At 41.6% G+C, this 12,865-nt stretch overlaps 1 protein-coding gene across 1 annotated transcript in view; it reads right to left on the bottom strand.

The window, feature by feature from the left end:
- CSMD2 (CUB and Sushi multiple domains 2) overlaps positions 1-12,865 on the bottom strand; it is a 933,956-nt gene that overhangs the window by 715,715 nt on the left and 205,376 nt on the right. The window contains 1 exon segment of the mRNA XM_006862126.1: positions 8,846-8,958. Within this exon segment, the coding sequence (XP_006862188.1) occupies positions 8,846-8,958 (113 nt within the window).

Below are 12,865 nucleotides of genomic sequence, written 5' to 3'. Positions count from 1 at the left end.
GAGACCAGACAATCAACATGGACCCCAAAGCAAAGATAAGAAAGCAAGGGAGGGGAAGAGAAGCTAGACCAATGGGAACAAACAGAATAGAAATAATGAAAATGAAGACACATTGTAAAAATGGTAAGCGATGGCATGGAATATTCTGTGTAAACACTGTTTAATAGGAACTGAATTCACTCGATAAACTTTCACCTAAATAAATAATAAAATTGAGGGGGAAACAGAAAAGAAGGAAAAGGGCTTCTCATCTTAGCTTCAAGATAGAGATACAAATGGAATGCAGTCATTCTCATTTTTAAATAAGCTTTCTTTATTTTGATAGAGCGCTACCAAGATGGCAGTTAGACTTAGCTCAGCAGAGAAATGCCTATTTTGACATCAAAACTACTAAAACCAAGAGACTGAGACCCAGCACTCAGAAGAGCTCTCTGTCACCGAAAAGTCAACATGACTGCTCAAGGCGAATGCTGTGAAAATGCAGAGGGGCACCTCGGATTCGGCATTAGAAACCTGCAGAGACGGTTACTTAATTAACATTTCTGATCTGCTTATAACTGCAGTTTGTGTTCTGATGGGTCTGGAAAAGACAATCTTTGAGAATTGTATCAGAGGAGGGTGGGAAGCCTGGGGGCTGGGGTGGCAGAAATAATGTCCAAATCTAGAGACCTCATAGAGAGACCCCCAGAGGCAAATTGGGGTGTAACACACAGGCTTAGACACACCCAAAGAGAGATTCGGACTAGTGGACAAGCACACTGAGTATTGGAGAGGGAATCAAGGAAACCAAGACAGACAACTGAATCCCAGAAGGATTGAACAAGGAAATTTAGCACTAAAACTCTCAAACCATAAGATAGACATTTAAGTGATGATTTATCTGACCTTGGCATAGAGATGGCTTATCTAAGCAGGACACCAAAGGCAGATATCATAAAAGAAAAAAATTAATTAAAATATAAAATAAGCAGCATAAAAATGAAAACTGCTGCTCATCAAAAAGGAAATTCATCATGTTAATATCCTTAATCTACAAAAGCCATTTACCAAAAATGAGAAGAAACATTCTAACCCCCAATGGAAAAGTGGACACAGACATAGGCAATTTACAAATGATCGACAAATGGCCAGTAAGGTATAACAAATGATCAGCCTTACCTTCAATCAAAGAGATGCAAATCAGAACAACAAAGGAGATTTCACTTTTCACATCTTTTAATCAAGGTAACTGATTTCAAACTCACCAAAATGAAATGCAGTGGGGGAGGGGGGAGGAACCAGGCCCTATTGTGTACCCTTGGTAGAAACGTACATTAGTGTAACCTTTCTAAAGATGCTTGGAAGTAGGTTTCAAAAGGTAGAGGCCACACAGTCTTTGACTCAGCAATTGCACTTCTAAAAATGTATTCCAAAAAGAATGACAAGAGTATAAATTACACAGACAAGAATATTCTTCATCTAAATGTCCTCAGATGATGATTGTTTCAATATTTGTGGTATGTTCAAGCCACAATTATTTAACCAGTCGGCTTTTGTGGACATTGGTTGACATTTAGGTGAAGAAAATCCTTATTAGAGCTACAATGGTTCCTTTATAGTTATTCAGTAGAAAGAACAAAGCAGGGCTGCTTTTATACCATGCAACAATGCCAGCCTCATTAACCAGATCACAGAACTGCACATACGGCATAGTCCCAAGTATACATGGACCACTGTGTGCATGTGTGTGTATGTGTAGAGACATGTCTAAATTGACACACAGCCCTCTGTGGTGGACAGGTGCCCTAGCTAGGCAGAACAGGACAGGACAGATCTGGGAGCCAGAAAAGAGGTGAACGGGGTGAGGGCCCAGACTTAGTATTAATAATAGGGGTACCAGATTAAACAAAAATGCAAGGCTCCCAAGTAAATCTGAATTTCAAATAAGCAACGTTATGGCTTGAATTATTATATTTCCCCAAAACTTGTACTTGTGAATGTAATCCCACTTAGGAATAGAAGTTTTGTGGTTCTGTTAATGAACATCACTTTTGAGATAAAAAAGAGCAGATGAGGCACAAAAGAAAGAGATATGGGGAAGACCCACATAAACTGAAGACCATGAAGGGAAACCAGTGCACAACTTGAGAAACTGAGACAAAGATCCCCCCCCGCCCAAGCTCACAGAGCAAGAGCCTTCCCCAGAAGCCAATGCCCTGAATCTGGACTTCTCACCTTCTGAACTGTGAGAAAATAAATTTCTGTTTGTTAAAGCTCCCCACTTGTGGTATTTCTGTTACAGGGGCACTAAGAAGCTAAGAAAGTGACTCATTTTCTTAGTATAAGTACATCCCAAATAGAATCCTGGTGTGGCACTGTAGGATAAGCACTGGACTGCTAAACACAAAGTTGGAACCCACCAGCCACTCCTTGGAAACCCAATGCTGGGTTGCTATGAGTTGGAACTGACTCAATGGCCCTTAACAGTAACAATATAACACTAACAATCCTAAATATTGCATAGAATATACTAGTCATCCTTTACCTGAAATTCAAATTAAGTGGGTGTCCTGTATTTTATCTGGCAACTCTGGATGAGAAGCTCTAGAAAAGATCTTCTTGTCTCCACTGATGTCCCATACAGTCTGGAAGGGCACTGAAGCCCTAGGCAAACTTTCTATCCCCACTCCTCCTCCCCTGCTTTTGACTAGATCCAGTTTACCTGCTCATGAAATCAAGCCACAGGCCTCTGCCTTACTCTACATGTTTTGCAGGGAATTTAAGACAGGCCAAATGTATAGACACATTAAAACTCCCAGTCATCAGTTTCTAAGAAAACTAATCATAGAATTGTCATGTTGGTGGTGGTTGTTGGTAAGTGCTATGGAGTTGGGTCTGACTCATGGCAACCCTGTATAGGGTTTCCAAGAAGTGGCTGATGAGTTTGAACTACCGACCTTGTGGTTCAAATTGACCTTGTGGTCCAGTGCTTTATCCCACAGCGCCATTCCATTTCTAGGTATATACACGAAAGAATGGAAAGCCAGGATGCCAACAGATACCTATACATCAAGATCCACTGCAGCATTATTCACCATAGCCCAAATAGATGCAACCAACCCAAGGGTCCATAACAAAGGAACAGACAGACAAACTGATCTGCCTATATTATTCAGCCATAAAGAGAAAGGACACCCTGATCCAACATGAATGAGCCTTGGGAACAGCATGCTGAGTGAACTTATCAGTCACAAAAGGCCACATACTGTTTGGCTCCACTTGCATGAACTATCTAGACTAGGCAAATGAACAGAGACCAAGGAATTAATTGTGTGATCTAAACAGTTAACATGTTCACCTGCTAACTGAAAGGTTAGAAGTTCAAATCTGTTCAGAGACACCTCTGAAGAAAGATCTGGTGGTCTTCTTGTGGAAACTCAGCCATTGAAAACTCCGTGGAGCACATTTCCACTCTGAAATCCATGAGGTCACATGAGCCAGATTCAACTCGAAACCCTACACAGGGTTGCTATGAGTTGGTAACTAGTTAACTCGTTTTATAGAAATCAATCTTTATTAGTGATGACCAAGGTAGGAGGGAGAGGGAAAGAAAGAGTCAGTCATTCATTGATTAGGGGACACTGAGCTTCCATCAAAAGTGATTTTAAAAAAAATCAGAAACGGTGAGCTTAATCAATTCCACTGAGTTGTTGCTGTTAGGTGCTGCTGAGTCAATTCCAACACATAGTGACCTTACGCACAACAGAACAGAACACTGTCCAATCTACATCATCTTCACAATTGCTGTTACGTTTCAGCACATCGCTGCTGCCACTGTGCCAATCCATCTCGTTGAGGGTCTTCCTCTTTCTCGCTGCCTTCACTGAGTTATGCATGTAGAAAAATGTTGCAATGGCAAAGGTTTTATGGAAACACAGAGGCTCCATGCAATAAGCACTAGACTACGAACTACAGGTCTGCAGTTTGAGCCTGCCAGCAGCTCTGTGGGAGAAAGATTAGGCTTTCTGTTCTCATGAAGATTTGAAACCTCAGAAACCCTGTGCTGACTCGATGGCACATGACAACAATAAATATAAGGAGTTCTGGTTTGTCACTGTATGATTAGCACTGGACTGCAAGATTGGTTTGAACCACAAAATCAATGGTTCAAGCACACCAGCTGCTCCTTGGAAATGCTGAGTTGGAACTGACTTGAGGGCACTTAACAACACCATAGATAAATGTGTGTGTGTGGTGAGTTTGAACCACCGATCTTGTGGTTTAAACAACCTTGCGATCCAGTGTTTAGCCTATCATGCCACACCAGGACTATATATATATCTATATTTGGTAGCGTAGTGGTTACGAGAGTTTGGCTGCTAATCTCAAAACCAGCAGTTCAAAACAACCAGCCATTCCACAGGAGAAATATGAGGCTTTCTGTTCCCATCAAGATTTACAGCTTCGGAAACTCTATGCAGGGTCGCTGTGAGTCAGAATCGACTCCACAGCACATCACCACCATCACCATATATATATAAAACCACTATAACAAAAAACTCAAAAAATCACAACAAAACAAAACCCAAAAACCTCTGGCCACCAAGTCTCTAAACTGAACACCAGTCCCCCTGCCCATCCCTAAACCCCACCCCACCCAGTACCTGTTCTACATCTGGAAGATGGAGATAACAGGGTTTGTCCACAGGGTGATTGCAGGGATTAGATGAGAAAATCTATGTAAAGTGCTTGGCACACAGTCAGTGCTTAATACAAGCTGATCCCCTTCCTTCCTGTCCACAGTGATGGCTCATGCTCTTGCCCCCAGGGATTACATCTCAAGCATCTCCTGTCATCTCATGGTTTGACGAATGGCCTTTTTGATCTTCCCCTTGCAGCAGCTGTGAGCTGACACTCTTCACCTGACATCACCTTGCTCCCAGATCCCTACCAGCAGTTCAGTTCCTTATCTGCACTTTCACATTCTGAATGTGAGCGGAGGAGGATCTAGCTTGCTTGGATAGCAAACATTCAAGACTGTCAGCCAAGGGGAGCTACAGAGAGCAGGGTACTGATGCCATTGTGAAACGGAGACAGTGACCTCCAGAATGGAGAATGAGAGCTGTTCTGATTGGGGCTTCTCCTCTGGAGCTTGTCTGTCTATGTGTCTGTCTGCTTTCTGTCTAGCACAAGTGACTAAGGTGAACCCTGCAATTGAAAGAAGGAGCTACCTTCTCTGAGAGTCTGCCCTTCATAGAGTTCTTCACACTGCTATAACCTGCCTCACTGCACCGAGACCCAGGCAGCTTCCAAGTATACCCACTTCGTTAGTTTAGTCATTTTCAGCTTCCCAAAGTCAGTGTTGAGCAATAACTCCCTAAATGTGAGATTGTCCAGTCTCACAGCATATACCCCCATGTCAGAGAGGAGCATGCCGCCACTATGGATGAACCAACCACACAAGTATATTCATAGCAGGAACCTCCCCCTATTGACTACTTCCACCTCAGCAACCCATGCCCCTCCAATCTGGGTGTCCCAAAAGTGAATGCAATATACTTTTCCAGATGCATAAATTGCCCCGTGATCCAGTCCCAAGCAAAACCAATCAGGTTTGGTGACAGCCACACCTGCCTTCTTATTCTCACAGATATCTGTGATCTACCTTTTTGAGCAGTTCAAAGACAGCCATACATACTGGGAAGTTTGCAGAAACCCTGCATGGACCCACTCAGCTACAGGCTACCTGTCTTCGCTGGGCCGAGACCCAGACCGACCAAAGAAGCAGAAGACTCAGCAGGGTGAACTACATAAGGTCAGATCATTCTGGACTTGTTTTTCTTAGCACCTGTCACATGACTAGGTAGGACAGGCCTGCCTTCTCTCCTGTGAGTCCCAAGGGAAAATGCTGAGAATTCTCATGTCTCCGCTCCCTCACGTGTGCCAGACAGCTAAGAAAAAGAACCTACCTGCCACAAGGTTGGCAGTTTGAACTCACCCAGAGGTACTCCAGAAGATAGGCTGGTGATGTATTTCCAACAGTTCACCGCCTTGAAAACCCTATGGGGCAGCCCTATTCTGCACACATGGTCACTGTGTCTTGTAACCTCTTTTGAATGCCAGATTCTTTGGTGAATCTCATGAACGCTCTACTTCAGTGCTGTTCAATAGAAATTTTTAGAAGGCTATAGAAATTTCTACAAGGGTCCAGAGGGCTGATATGGTGTTTGGTGGTTACGTGCTGGGGAGTCAGTTATAACTCACAGCAACCCCGTATAGGGTTTCCGAGGCTGTAAATTTTTACGGGAGCAGAAAGCATCATCTTTCTCCCATGGAACCACTGGTAGTTTCAAAATGCTGACTGTGAGATTAGCAGCCTAACTCATAACCACTACAATAGCAGAGCTCCTATAGGGGCTGAAGTCACCTTAAATGCCAAATTGCCTAATATGACAACCCGGGCTGTTAATCTCACGGTCAGCAGTTCAAAACTACCAGTGGTTCCTTGGGAGAAAGATGAGGCTTTCTGCTCCCCATAAAGATTGACAGCCTCGGAAACGCTATACAGGGTCACTAAGATTCAGAACCGACTCCATGGCACATAACCACCAACCACTTAAGCACTTGATGTTTACCTAATGTGACTGCAGGACTGAATTTAGCATTTTATTTAATTTTAATTAATTCAGATATGAATAGGCTAGCTAATGACTACTGTTTTTTCTCAGTTTGGGGCTCTCAACTTTTCAATAAAGCGCCGGAGAGTAAATATTTTAGGCTTTGCAGGCCATAAATCTCTGTTACACTTATTCATCTCTGCAGCTTTGTTCAGGAAAGCAGTCATTGACAAGATGGAGATATATATCAATAAAGTTTTATTTATAAAAACAAGTTTGGGGCTGGTTTTGGCCAAGGGCCATAGTTGGCTAATTCCTGCTATAAACCTTTCTTAGGGGAAGGAAAATGTGAATGTCCTCATACACAGAATTTTGTCTATAATTTCCGGTGGCTCACAGACCTCCTTATGCTCAAAAATAGACTTTTGCCCATGAACTGCAGGCTAGCACCTCTGTTTCAAAAGAGTCTACTGATATATCCTCAAATCTGCTCTGTCTGAATGGAGAAGTCTTGGCATTGTTTTCTGAGGAGTGGGAAGTAGCCAGGGATCAGTGTGACACTGGGATCCACAGGATTGCAAATGGAAGGCACCACAAGGATCCTCTCTCTGTGTACCAAACTCTCCTCCTCTTTGACTCAGCCCACCACCCCTCTATCTAACACCAGTGTATCATGGAAGGCCATGACAGACTTTAAGAAGCATCTGAAAGGTCTCTCACAGGATGGAGGATGGAGTTCAGGGTGACGATATAGCCAGGATGGGCAAGACCACAGACTTGATATTGTTGTTAAGTGCAATCAAGTCAGTTCTGACTCATAGTGACTCTGTATAGGGTGTTCCAGGAACAGATGGTAGGTTTGAACCACCAACTTTGTGTTTAGCAGCCCAGTGTTTATCCTATAGTGCCACCTATACCAGGACTTCACTTGATATTAGGAAGAGACCATCTTTTTTTTTTTAAGAAGTTGGACTATCTGAAGAGAGTTCTCACTTTAAATAATGGCAGATCTTTGCCAGAAGCCCTCAGTTAGAGTTTACTGTGGTGTCAGAGGCCCTCAGGTAAAGTTTACTGTGGTGTTAGAGGCCCTCAGGTAAAGTTTACTGTGGGTGTCAGAGGCCCTCAGTTAAAGGGGACTATGGGTGTCAGAGGTCCTCAGGTAAAGGCATGTAGAACTTTCTCAGGAATTCTTAGGTACAGGGGGCTGAAGTTGCCCTCATGTAGTCTTGTTAAAGCATGCCCTCATGTAGTCTTGTTAAAGCACTGAACTGCCTTTCTCTACTTCGTGCCACCTAAAGTAGGCGGTAGGACCTGCCTGGGGTCCATGATGAACTCCTGAACAAGAAAAGGTGGTATCTATTTCCATTTTCCTAGAGCTTCATTCAAGAAAGCATCCTTTACTCTTTAGTTCTTGAACAAAGGCAAGACAAAGAAAGCTTCCTAGTAACTGGCACGCTTTACTAGGGTGTTATGTCATTACTGTTATTAATTATCATTCACAGTCTTAAAATATGCCTATTAATGATCTCAACACAACATAACAGTGCAGGTCTTAGCCAAGAGCAGCATAATTACCTATTAATGAGATGTAAATTTCTCAGGGAAATGACAGAGATCTAGAAGTACCACCTTCTGAACTAACATAATAAAGTTAATAATAATAATAGTGTATAATCTAAAGATATTAGTGTTAATTTGAATGCTAACATCATATTTATACAGGCTGAGAGAAGTGGAAATTATTTGCATAGCTCAAACCAAGAAACCCCAATCCATGCTATTACAGAAAAATGGATTGTTCTTCTCTGAATCACATAAGAACTGAATCTTTGCAGTGACCACACTGAGGAGAAATGTTTTCAGCTACTTATTTTGTGTCTTTTACTTAGGGTTCATATTGCTCCTATTTTCAAAAAAACAAGCTGAGGTACCTTACACAATTAAGTCTGATGGAACACAGAATTTTAAAAAATAAAAACACAATAAAAGCCAGTTAAAGGGATAGAAAAGTAGATGTAACTAGGCCCTCAGGATAAACGACTGCAGCTGAGCTTCCAATTCAATTCTGAGTTTCCTGGAGACCAAGAAAGGGCAATTTAAGTAACTGAGTTACTGGTTAGTAAGCAGCCTGTTAGGAGAGGGACAAACGCAGTGACTCTGGATTCGAAAGCAGTTTTCCCTGACGCTGAGAGTACAAGACCCTGCCTGTGGCACTTACAACATCACACCTCAAGCTCCAGGTCACCTACCTTCATAGTTGGCATGGAAGCCTTGGGCACTGACTGCATAGTCGCTGATGAGGCGCAGGGACAGGGTGGTGGCCACACTGACAATTGTGGCAGGCAGTTGAAAGCCTGTTAATCTGAAAGACAAAGAGGTGTGGTGAGAAGAATCATCCTCTAGGGAAACTACACATCAGTTATGCATTTTATGAGTACCTGTAGGATGCACAATTAAGCATTTGTTGAGTACCTGCTGGGTGCTGACGTCTGTAAGAAACCTAACTCCCAGCACATACAGGATGTCCAAAGATGGAAACCAGCAGTCTTCTGCTACAGAAATATGAGGGGCGCTCCCTCCAAACATGACCTAATGCCAGACCTGGAGGCCTGCCCCTTTTGTTGAGGTTCACTTTTCCTTTCTTCCTGTTTCTTCTCTTCCTAACTGAGTTCTTTTGAGGCTCTAGGTAGAATTCCCTACAGATTTACAACGAATAAATGCCAATAAACCACATTTATTCATGTTCTGAGGAAAATATATCCAACTCTAAGCATAAGACTGTTGTCTTATCACAGATTTTATTCTTCAGAAGGAATGTTCATTGCTTTTACAGAAATAATGCATGCTCATTATTTAAAAAACAAAAAAATAATATACACTAAAAAGAAAGAATCATTCCTGATAGTTGGCACATAAAGAGATGGAAAAATCAGTGAATGGGATCATATTGAGTGAAAGAATTTTATACAAATGTGATTGTATGTACATGTTTTAACATTAAAATGTTTTTGTTTTTCTTTCTGGAATTTAAGTGAAGACATAGAAACAGGGTTGAAACTGAAGTCATTGTTGAATCTGAAGTAAATATATCTTTAACACAAGAGAATGATTTTTAAAAGCTTTTCCAAATGTTTTTAAAGCTTTTCCAAATGTTAAAAGGTAAAATAATGAAGCTTTCACTGAACACTTGGAGACACATTTTCAGAAAGAATTTGTCACTGCTGAGCCTCCAGGCATGATGGTCCCCACAGGAGACCTGATTGGGCACACAGGTAGGATGAAGGTAACCAGTCTCCTGTGCACTTTTGTTCTTTATTCCCTAAGGGAGGCTCAGCCATGCTTCCTACCTCATCAGAAATTGAAGGAGGAGGTAGAAGGGGTTTAAGGTGTACCATTTCCCCCATGATCAGGGAGTTTGTTGTATCTGTGGTGCTCTGGGACCCTTCTGTATATCTGCTCCTATTGGGATACCTTACTACTCATAAAGATGTCCAGTGGAGATTGTGAATATTTGGTTAGGACAAATTAAATCAGTTTTGTGTTAAAGCCCACTGTAAAAAGTCCTATACTAGATGAAGGAAATGTGATCAAACTAAAACTGGATGACAAAATAAGTTTCGAGGTCATCTTCTTTTAAGGTATAAAGATATCTATCGAAGGATCCCTATGTCCCTCCATATTATCACTCTCGTCCTCATTTCTCACACAGGTCAAATTTTTACACTGAAAATAATGAAACCATCATAGTTGAAAAGAATAAGATTTTCATCATCTTAGGCATGTTTGGAGGGTGTCTTTTGCTTCTACTTAAACACCATTCTTCTGGGGAGCTATCCATTGACTAGGGTTTTGAAAGGTACCCCACTAGTTAAAAAAGTGGGCAAGTAATCAATCATGGCACACTAAATCATCTTCATGGATTGGTTCAAGGTACAGAGAAAAGGAAGAAAGGCACATGACCATGCAGAGCCACTCCACTTGGAGTCCCTCCATGTGACTAGGAGAGCCTCTTGCTGCTTCATCTTGAACCATTAAAATGTGTCTTGGAATTGATTCAGTACATATGAGTTGGAACCAACTCCACGGTACTTAACAACAACAACATATGGATACAGTACGATGTCCCAGAAGGCTAAAAGGAAAATACTGACAGATTTAAGTATATGAAAATTAAGTGCATATGCATGGCAAAATAAACTGGAAAAGGGAAGAGAAAAATAAAAACTGGTTAGATTATGTGAATTACCTGTGACACAGAGGGATTAATAAGCAAAGTCTCTAAAGAGCACTTACAAATCAATAAGACAACCAGATAAAGAGGAAGAGGACAAAGAATATGGCCAAACAATTCACACAAAAAATAGAGGTTGCTAATAAACATGGAAGGAGTCCTGGTGTGTTGCTGTAGGATAAATGCTGGACTGCTAATTGAAAGGTCAGCAGTTCAAGCCCACCAGCTGCTTCTTCTGGGTCTCTATGAGTTGGAACCAACTTTAAGACACTATTAACAACAATAAAAATGGAAAGCTGATTCACCTAATTAGTATCCAAGACACGCAAACTAAATCCACAAGACTATTTTCCACCAGCAAATTGGCAAATATCCGGAGTTGGTAAGACTCAAGAAAACAGAACTACCCATACATTGTTGTTTAACATATAAATAGTTACATTTTGGTGGGTAATTTGGCAATCTCTGTAAAACAGGGAAAGCTATCTCTATCTAAACATCCATGCTCCCCTTACATAATACAGGGTTGTTACTGCAAAGTGTTTATCCAGTCAAAAACTACATATCCCAGAAAATGTTGCAGCTAAGTGAAACCATGTGACTAGTCCAAACCAATGAAACAATGAATACAAATATATGTCTCACTTTTGGGTCTGCTTCATAAATACCTCCTATACTCATTCCTTGCTGTTTCTGTTGTTGCTGCTGTTGTTTTTTGTTGTTGTCTGGCTGGGTGGAATGTAGAAGACTACCAGAAGCCCTTGTAATCCATATACTGAAAATATCAGATTCCTCAAGAAAAAAAGTAGAATGGGCCCTTGAATTAGTACCTGGAGAAGAGGGTCTAACCAAAAAACTACAGTACACTGATAGTTTAAGGTTTATCAGAGTCACTGATATTTTTGAGTTTTGTGTATACATATATAGGGGAGCTTCAAAAAGTAAATGGATAAAACAATTGAAAGATAATGGAGAGGGCAGGGTTTGATGGTGGCTAGGGTGGAGGTGCAGTGAAGTATGCCGTCAGCCATACCACATTATACCAGGAAAGCAGATCCAGGGCAGAGCCCCAAAACTTGGACCACAGAGATAGGAATATTTTAAAAGTTTGAAGGCTTATAGTTAGTGGAACTTGAAGCTGAAGGAAGAAATCACGGACTTTTGAATCTGCAGGCTCGGAGGATGAGAGCCGACATCTTGGGCAAAACCAAATGGCAAGACCAAGCAGGGGAGCAGAAACACCATGGAAAGATGTCGCGGGAACCTTGGAGCAAAGGTGGACAATACACTTTGTCAGTTTTGCTTTGTTCTAATCTTCTTTGTTTTTGGTATCTGGTCATTGGTGTGCCCACTATTTGCATACCTCCATTCTGGTGGCTAGAGGGGGCCCTGAGCGAGTGGACACCTACACCCTCACTACTGGTGGGTTCTTCTGCCACACATGCACACAGATACTCAGCTCAAGAGCAGGCCCTGAACAATATTTTTGTTTGTTTTTTAATACGGGAAAAGGCAGGCCAGGGCTGTAGAGAGGGAAAAAAAGTTTAAAAACAAAACAGGGCAAAAATTGAATTAAAGCCTGAGGTATAGCATAACAACCAACACTGGCATCTTGAAATCTCCAAGGCAGTTTTGAAAGCAAGAAGCTGAAGAGAAGACATTAAAATCATACTCATATTAGGCTACAGATTTTTAATTTTCTTCTCTCTCTCCTCTCCCTTTTCTGAGCTTATAGACTGCAGTATTCATTCTAGTTTTTGTTGTTGTTGGGGTTTTTTTTCTCTTGTTTCCCCCACCCACCACTGGTGCGTTTTGCTGTTTTATGTTCCCCATTCTATCTTTGGAGGACTCTTTCTCTTCATATATTACACAAGAAGAGTCAGCAACTGCTACCATATAGCCAAGCTACAATCACACTCTATAAAATACCAAAATCCAGGCAAGAACCAATACCAACTGCCATATATCAGGGAAACAGACAACAACTGTGAAAGTTACTCTGAGTCAAGCAATAAGAAGAGTGAAAAGGGAAGACCAC

The sequence above is a fragment of the Chrysochloris asiatica genome, unplaced genomic scaffold (genome assembly GCF_000296735.1).
Source record: "Chrysochloris asiatica unplaced genomic scaffold, ChrAsi1.0 scaffold00047, whole genome shotgun sequence".
In the NCBI taxonomy this organism is placed as follows: domain Eukaryota; kingdom Metazoa; phylum Chordata; class Mammalia; order Afrosoricida; family Chrysochloridae; genus Chrysochloris; species Chrysochloris asiatica.
Note: the sequence above shows the minus strand (reverse complement) of the source record. Positions and strands in the feature narration are given on the sequence as shown.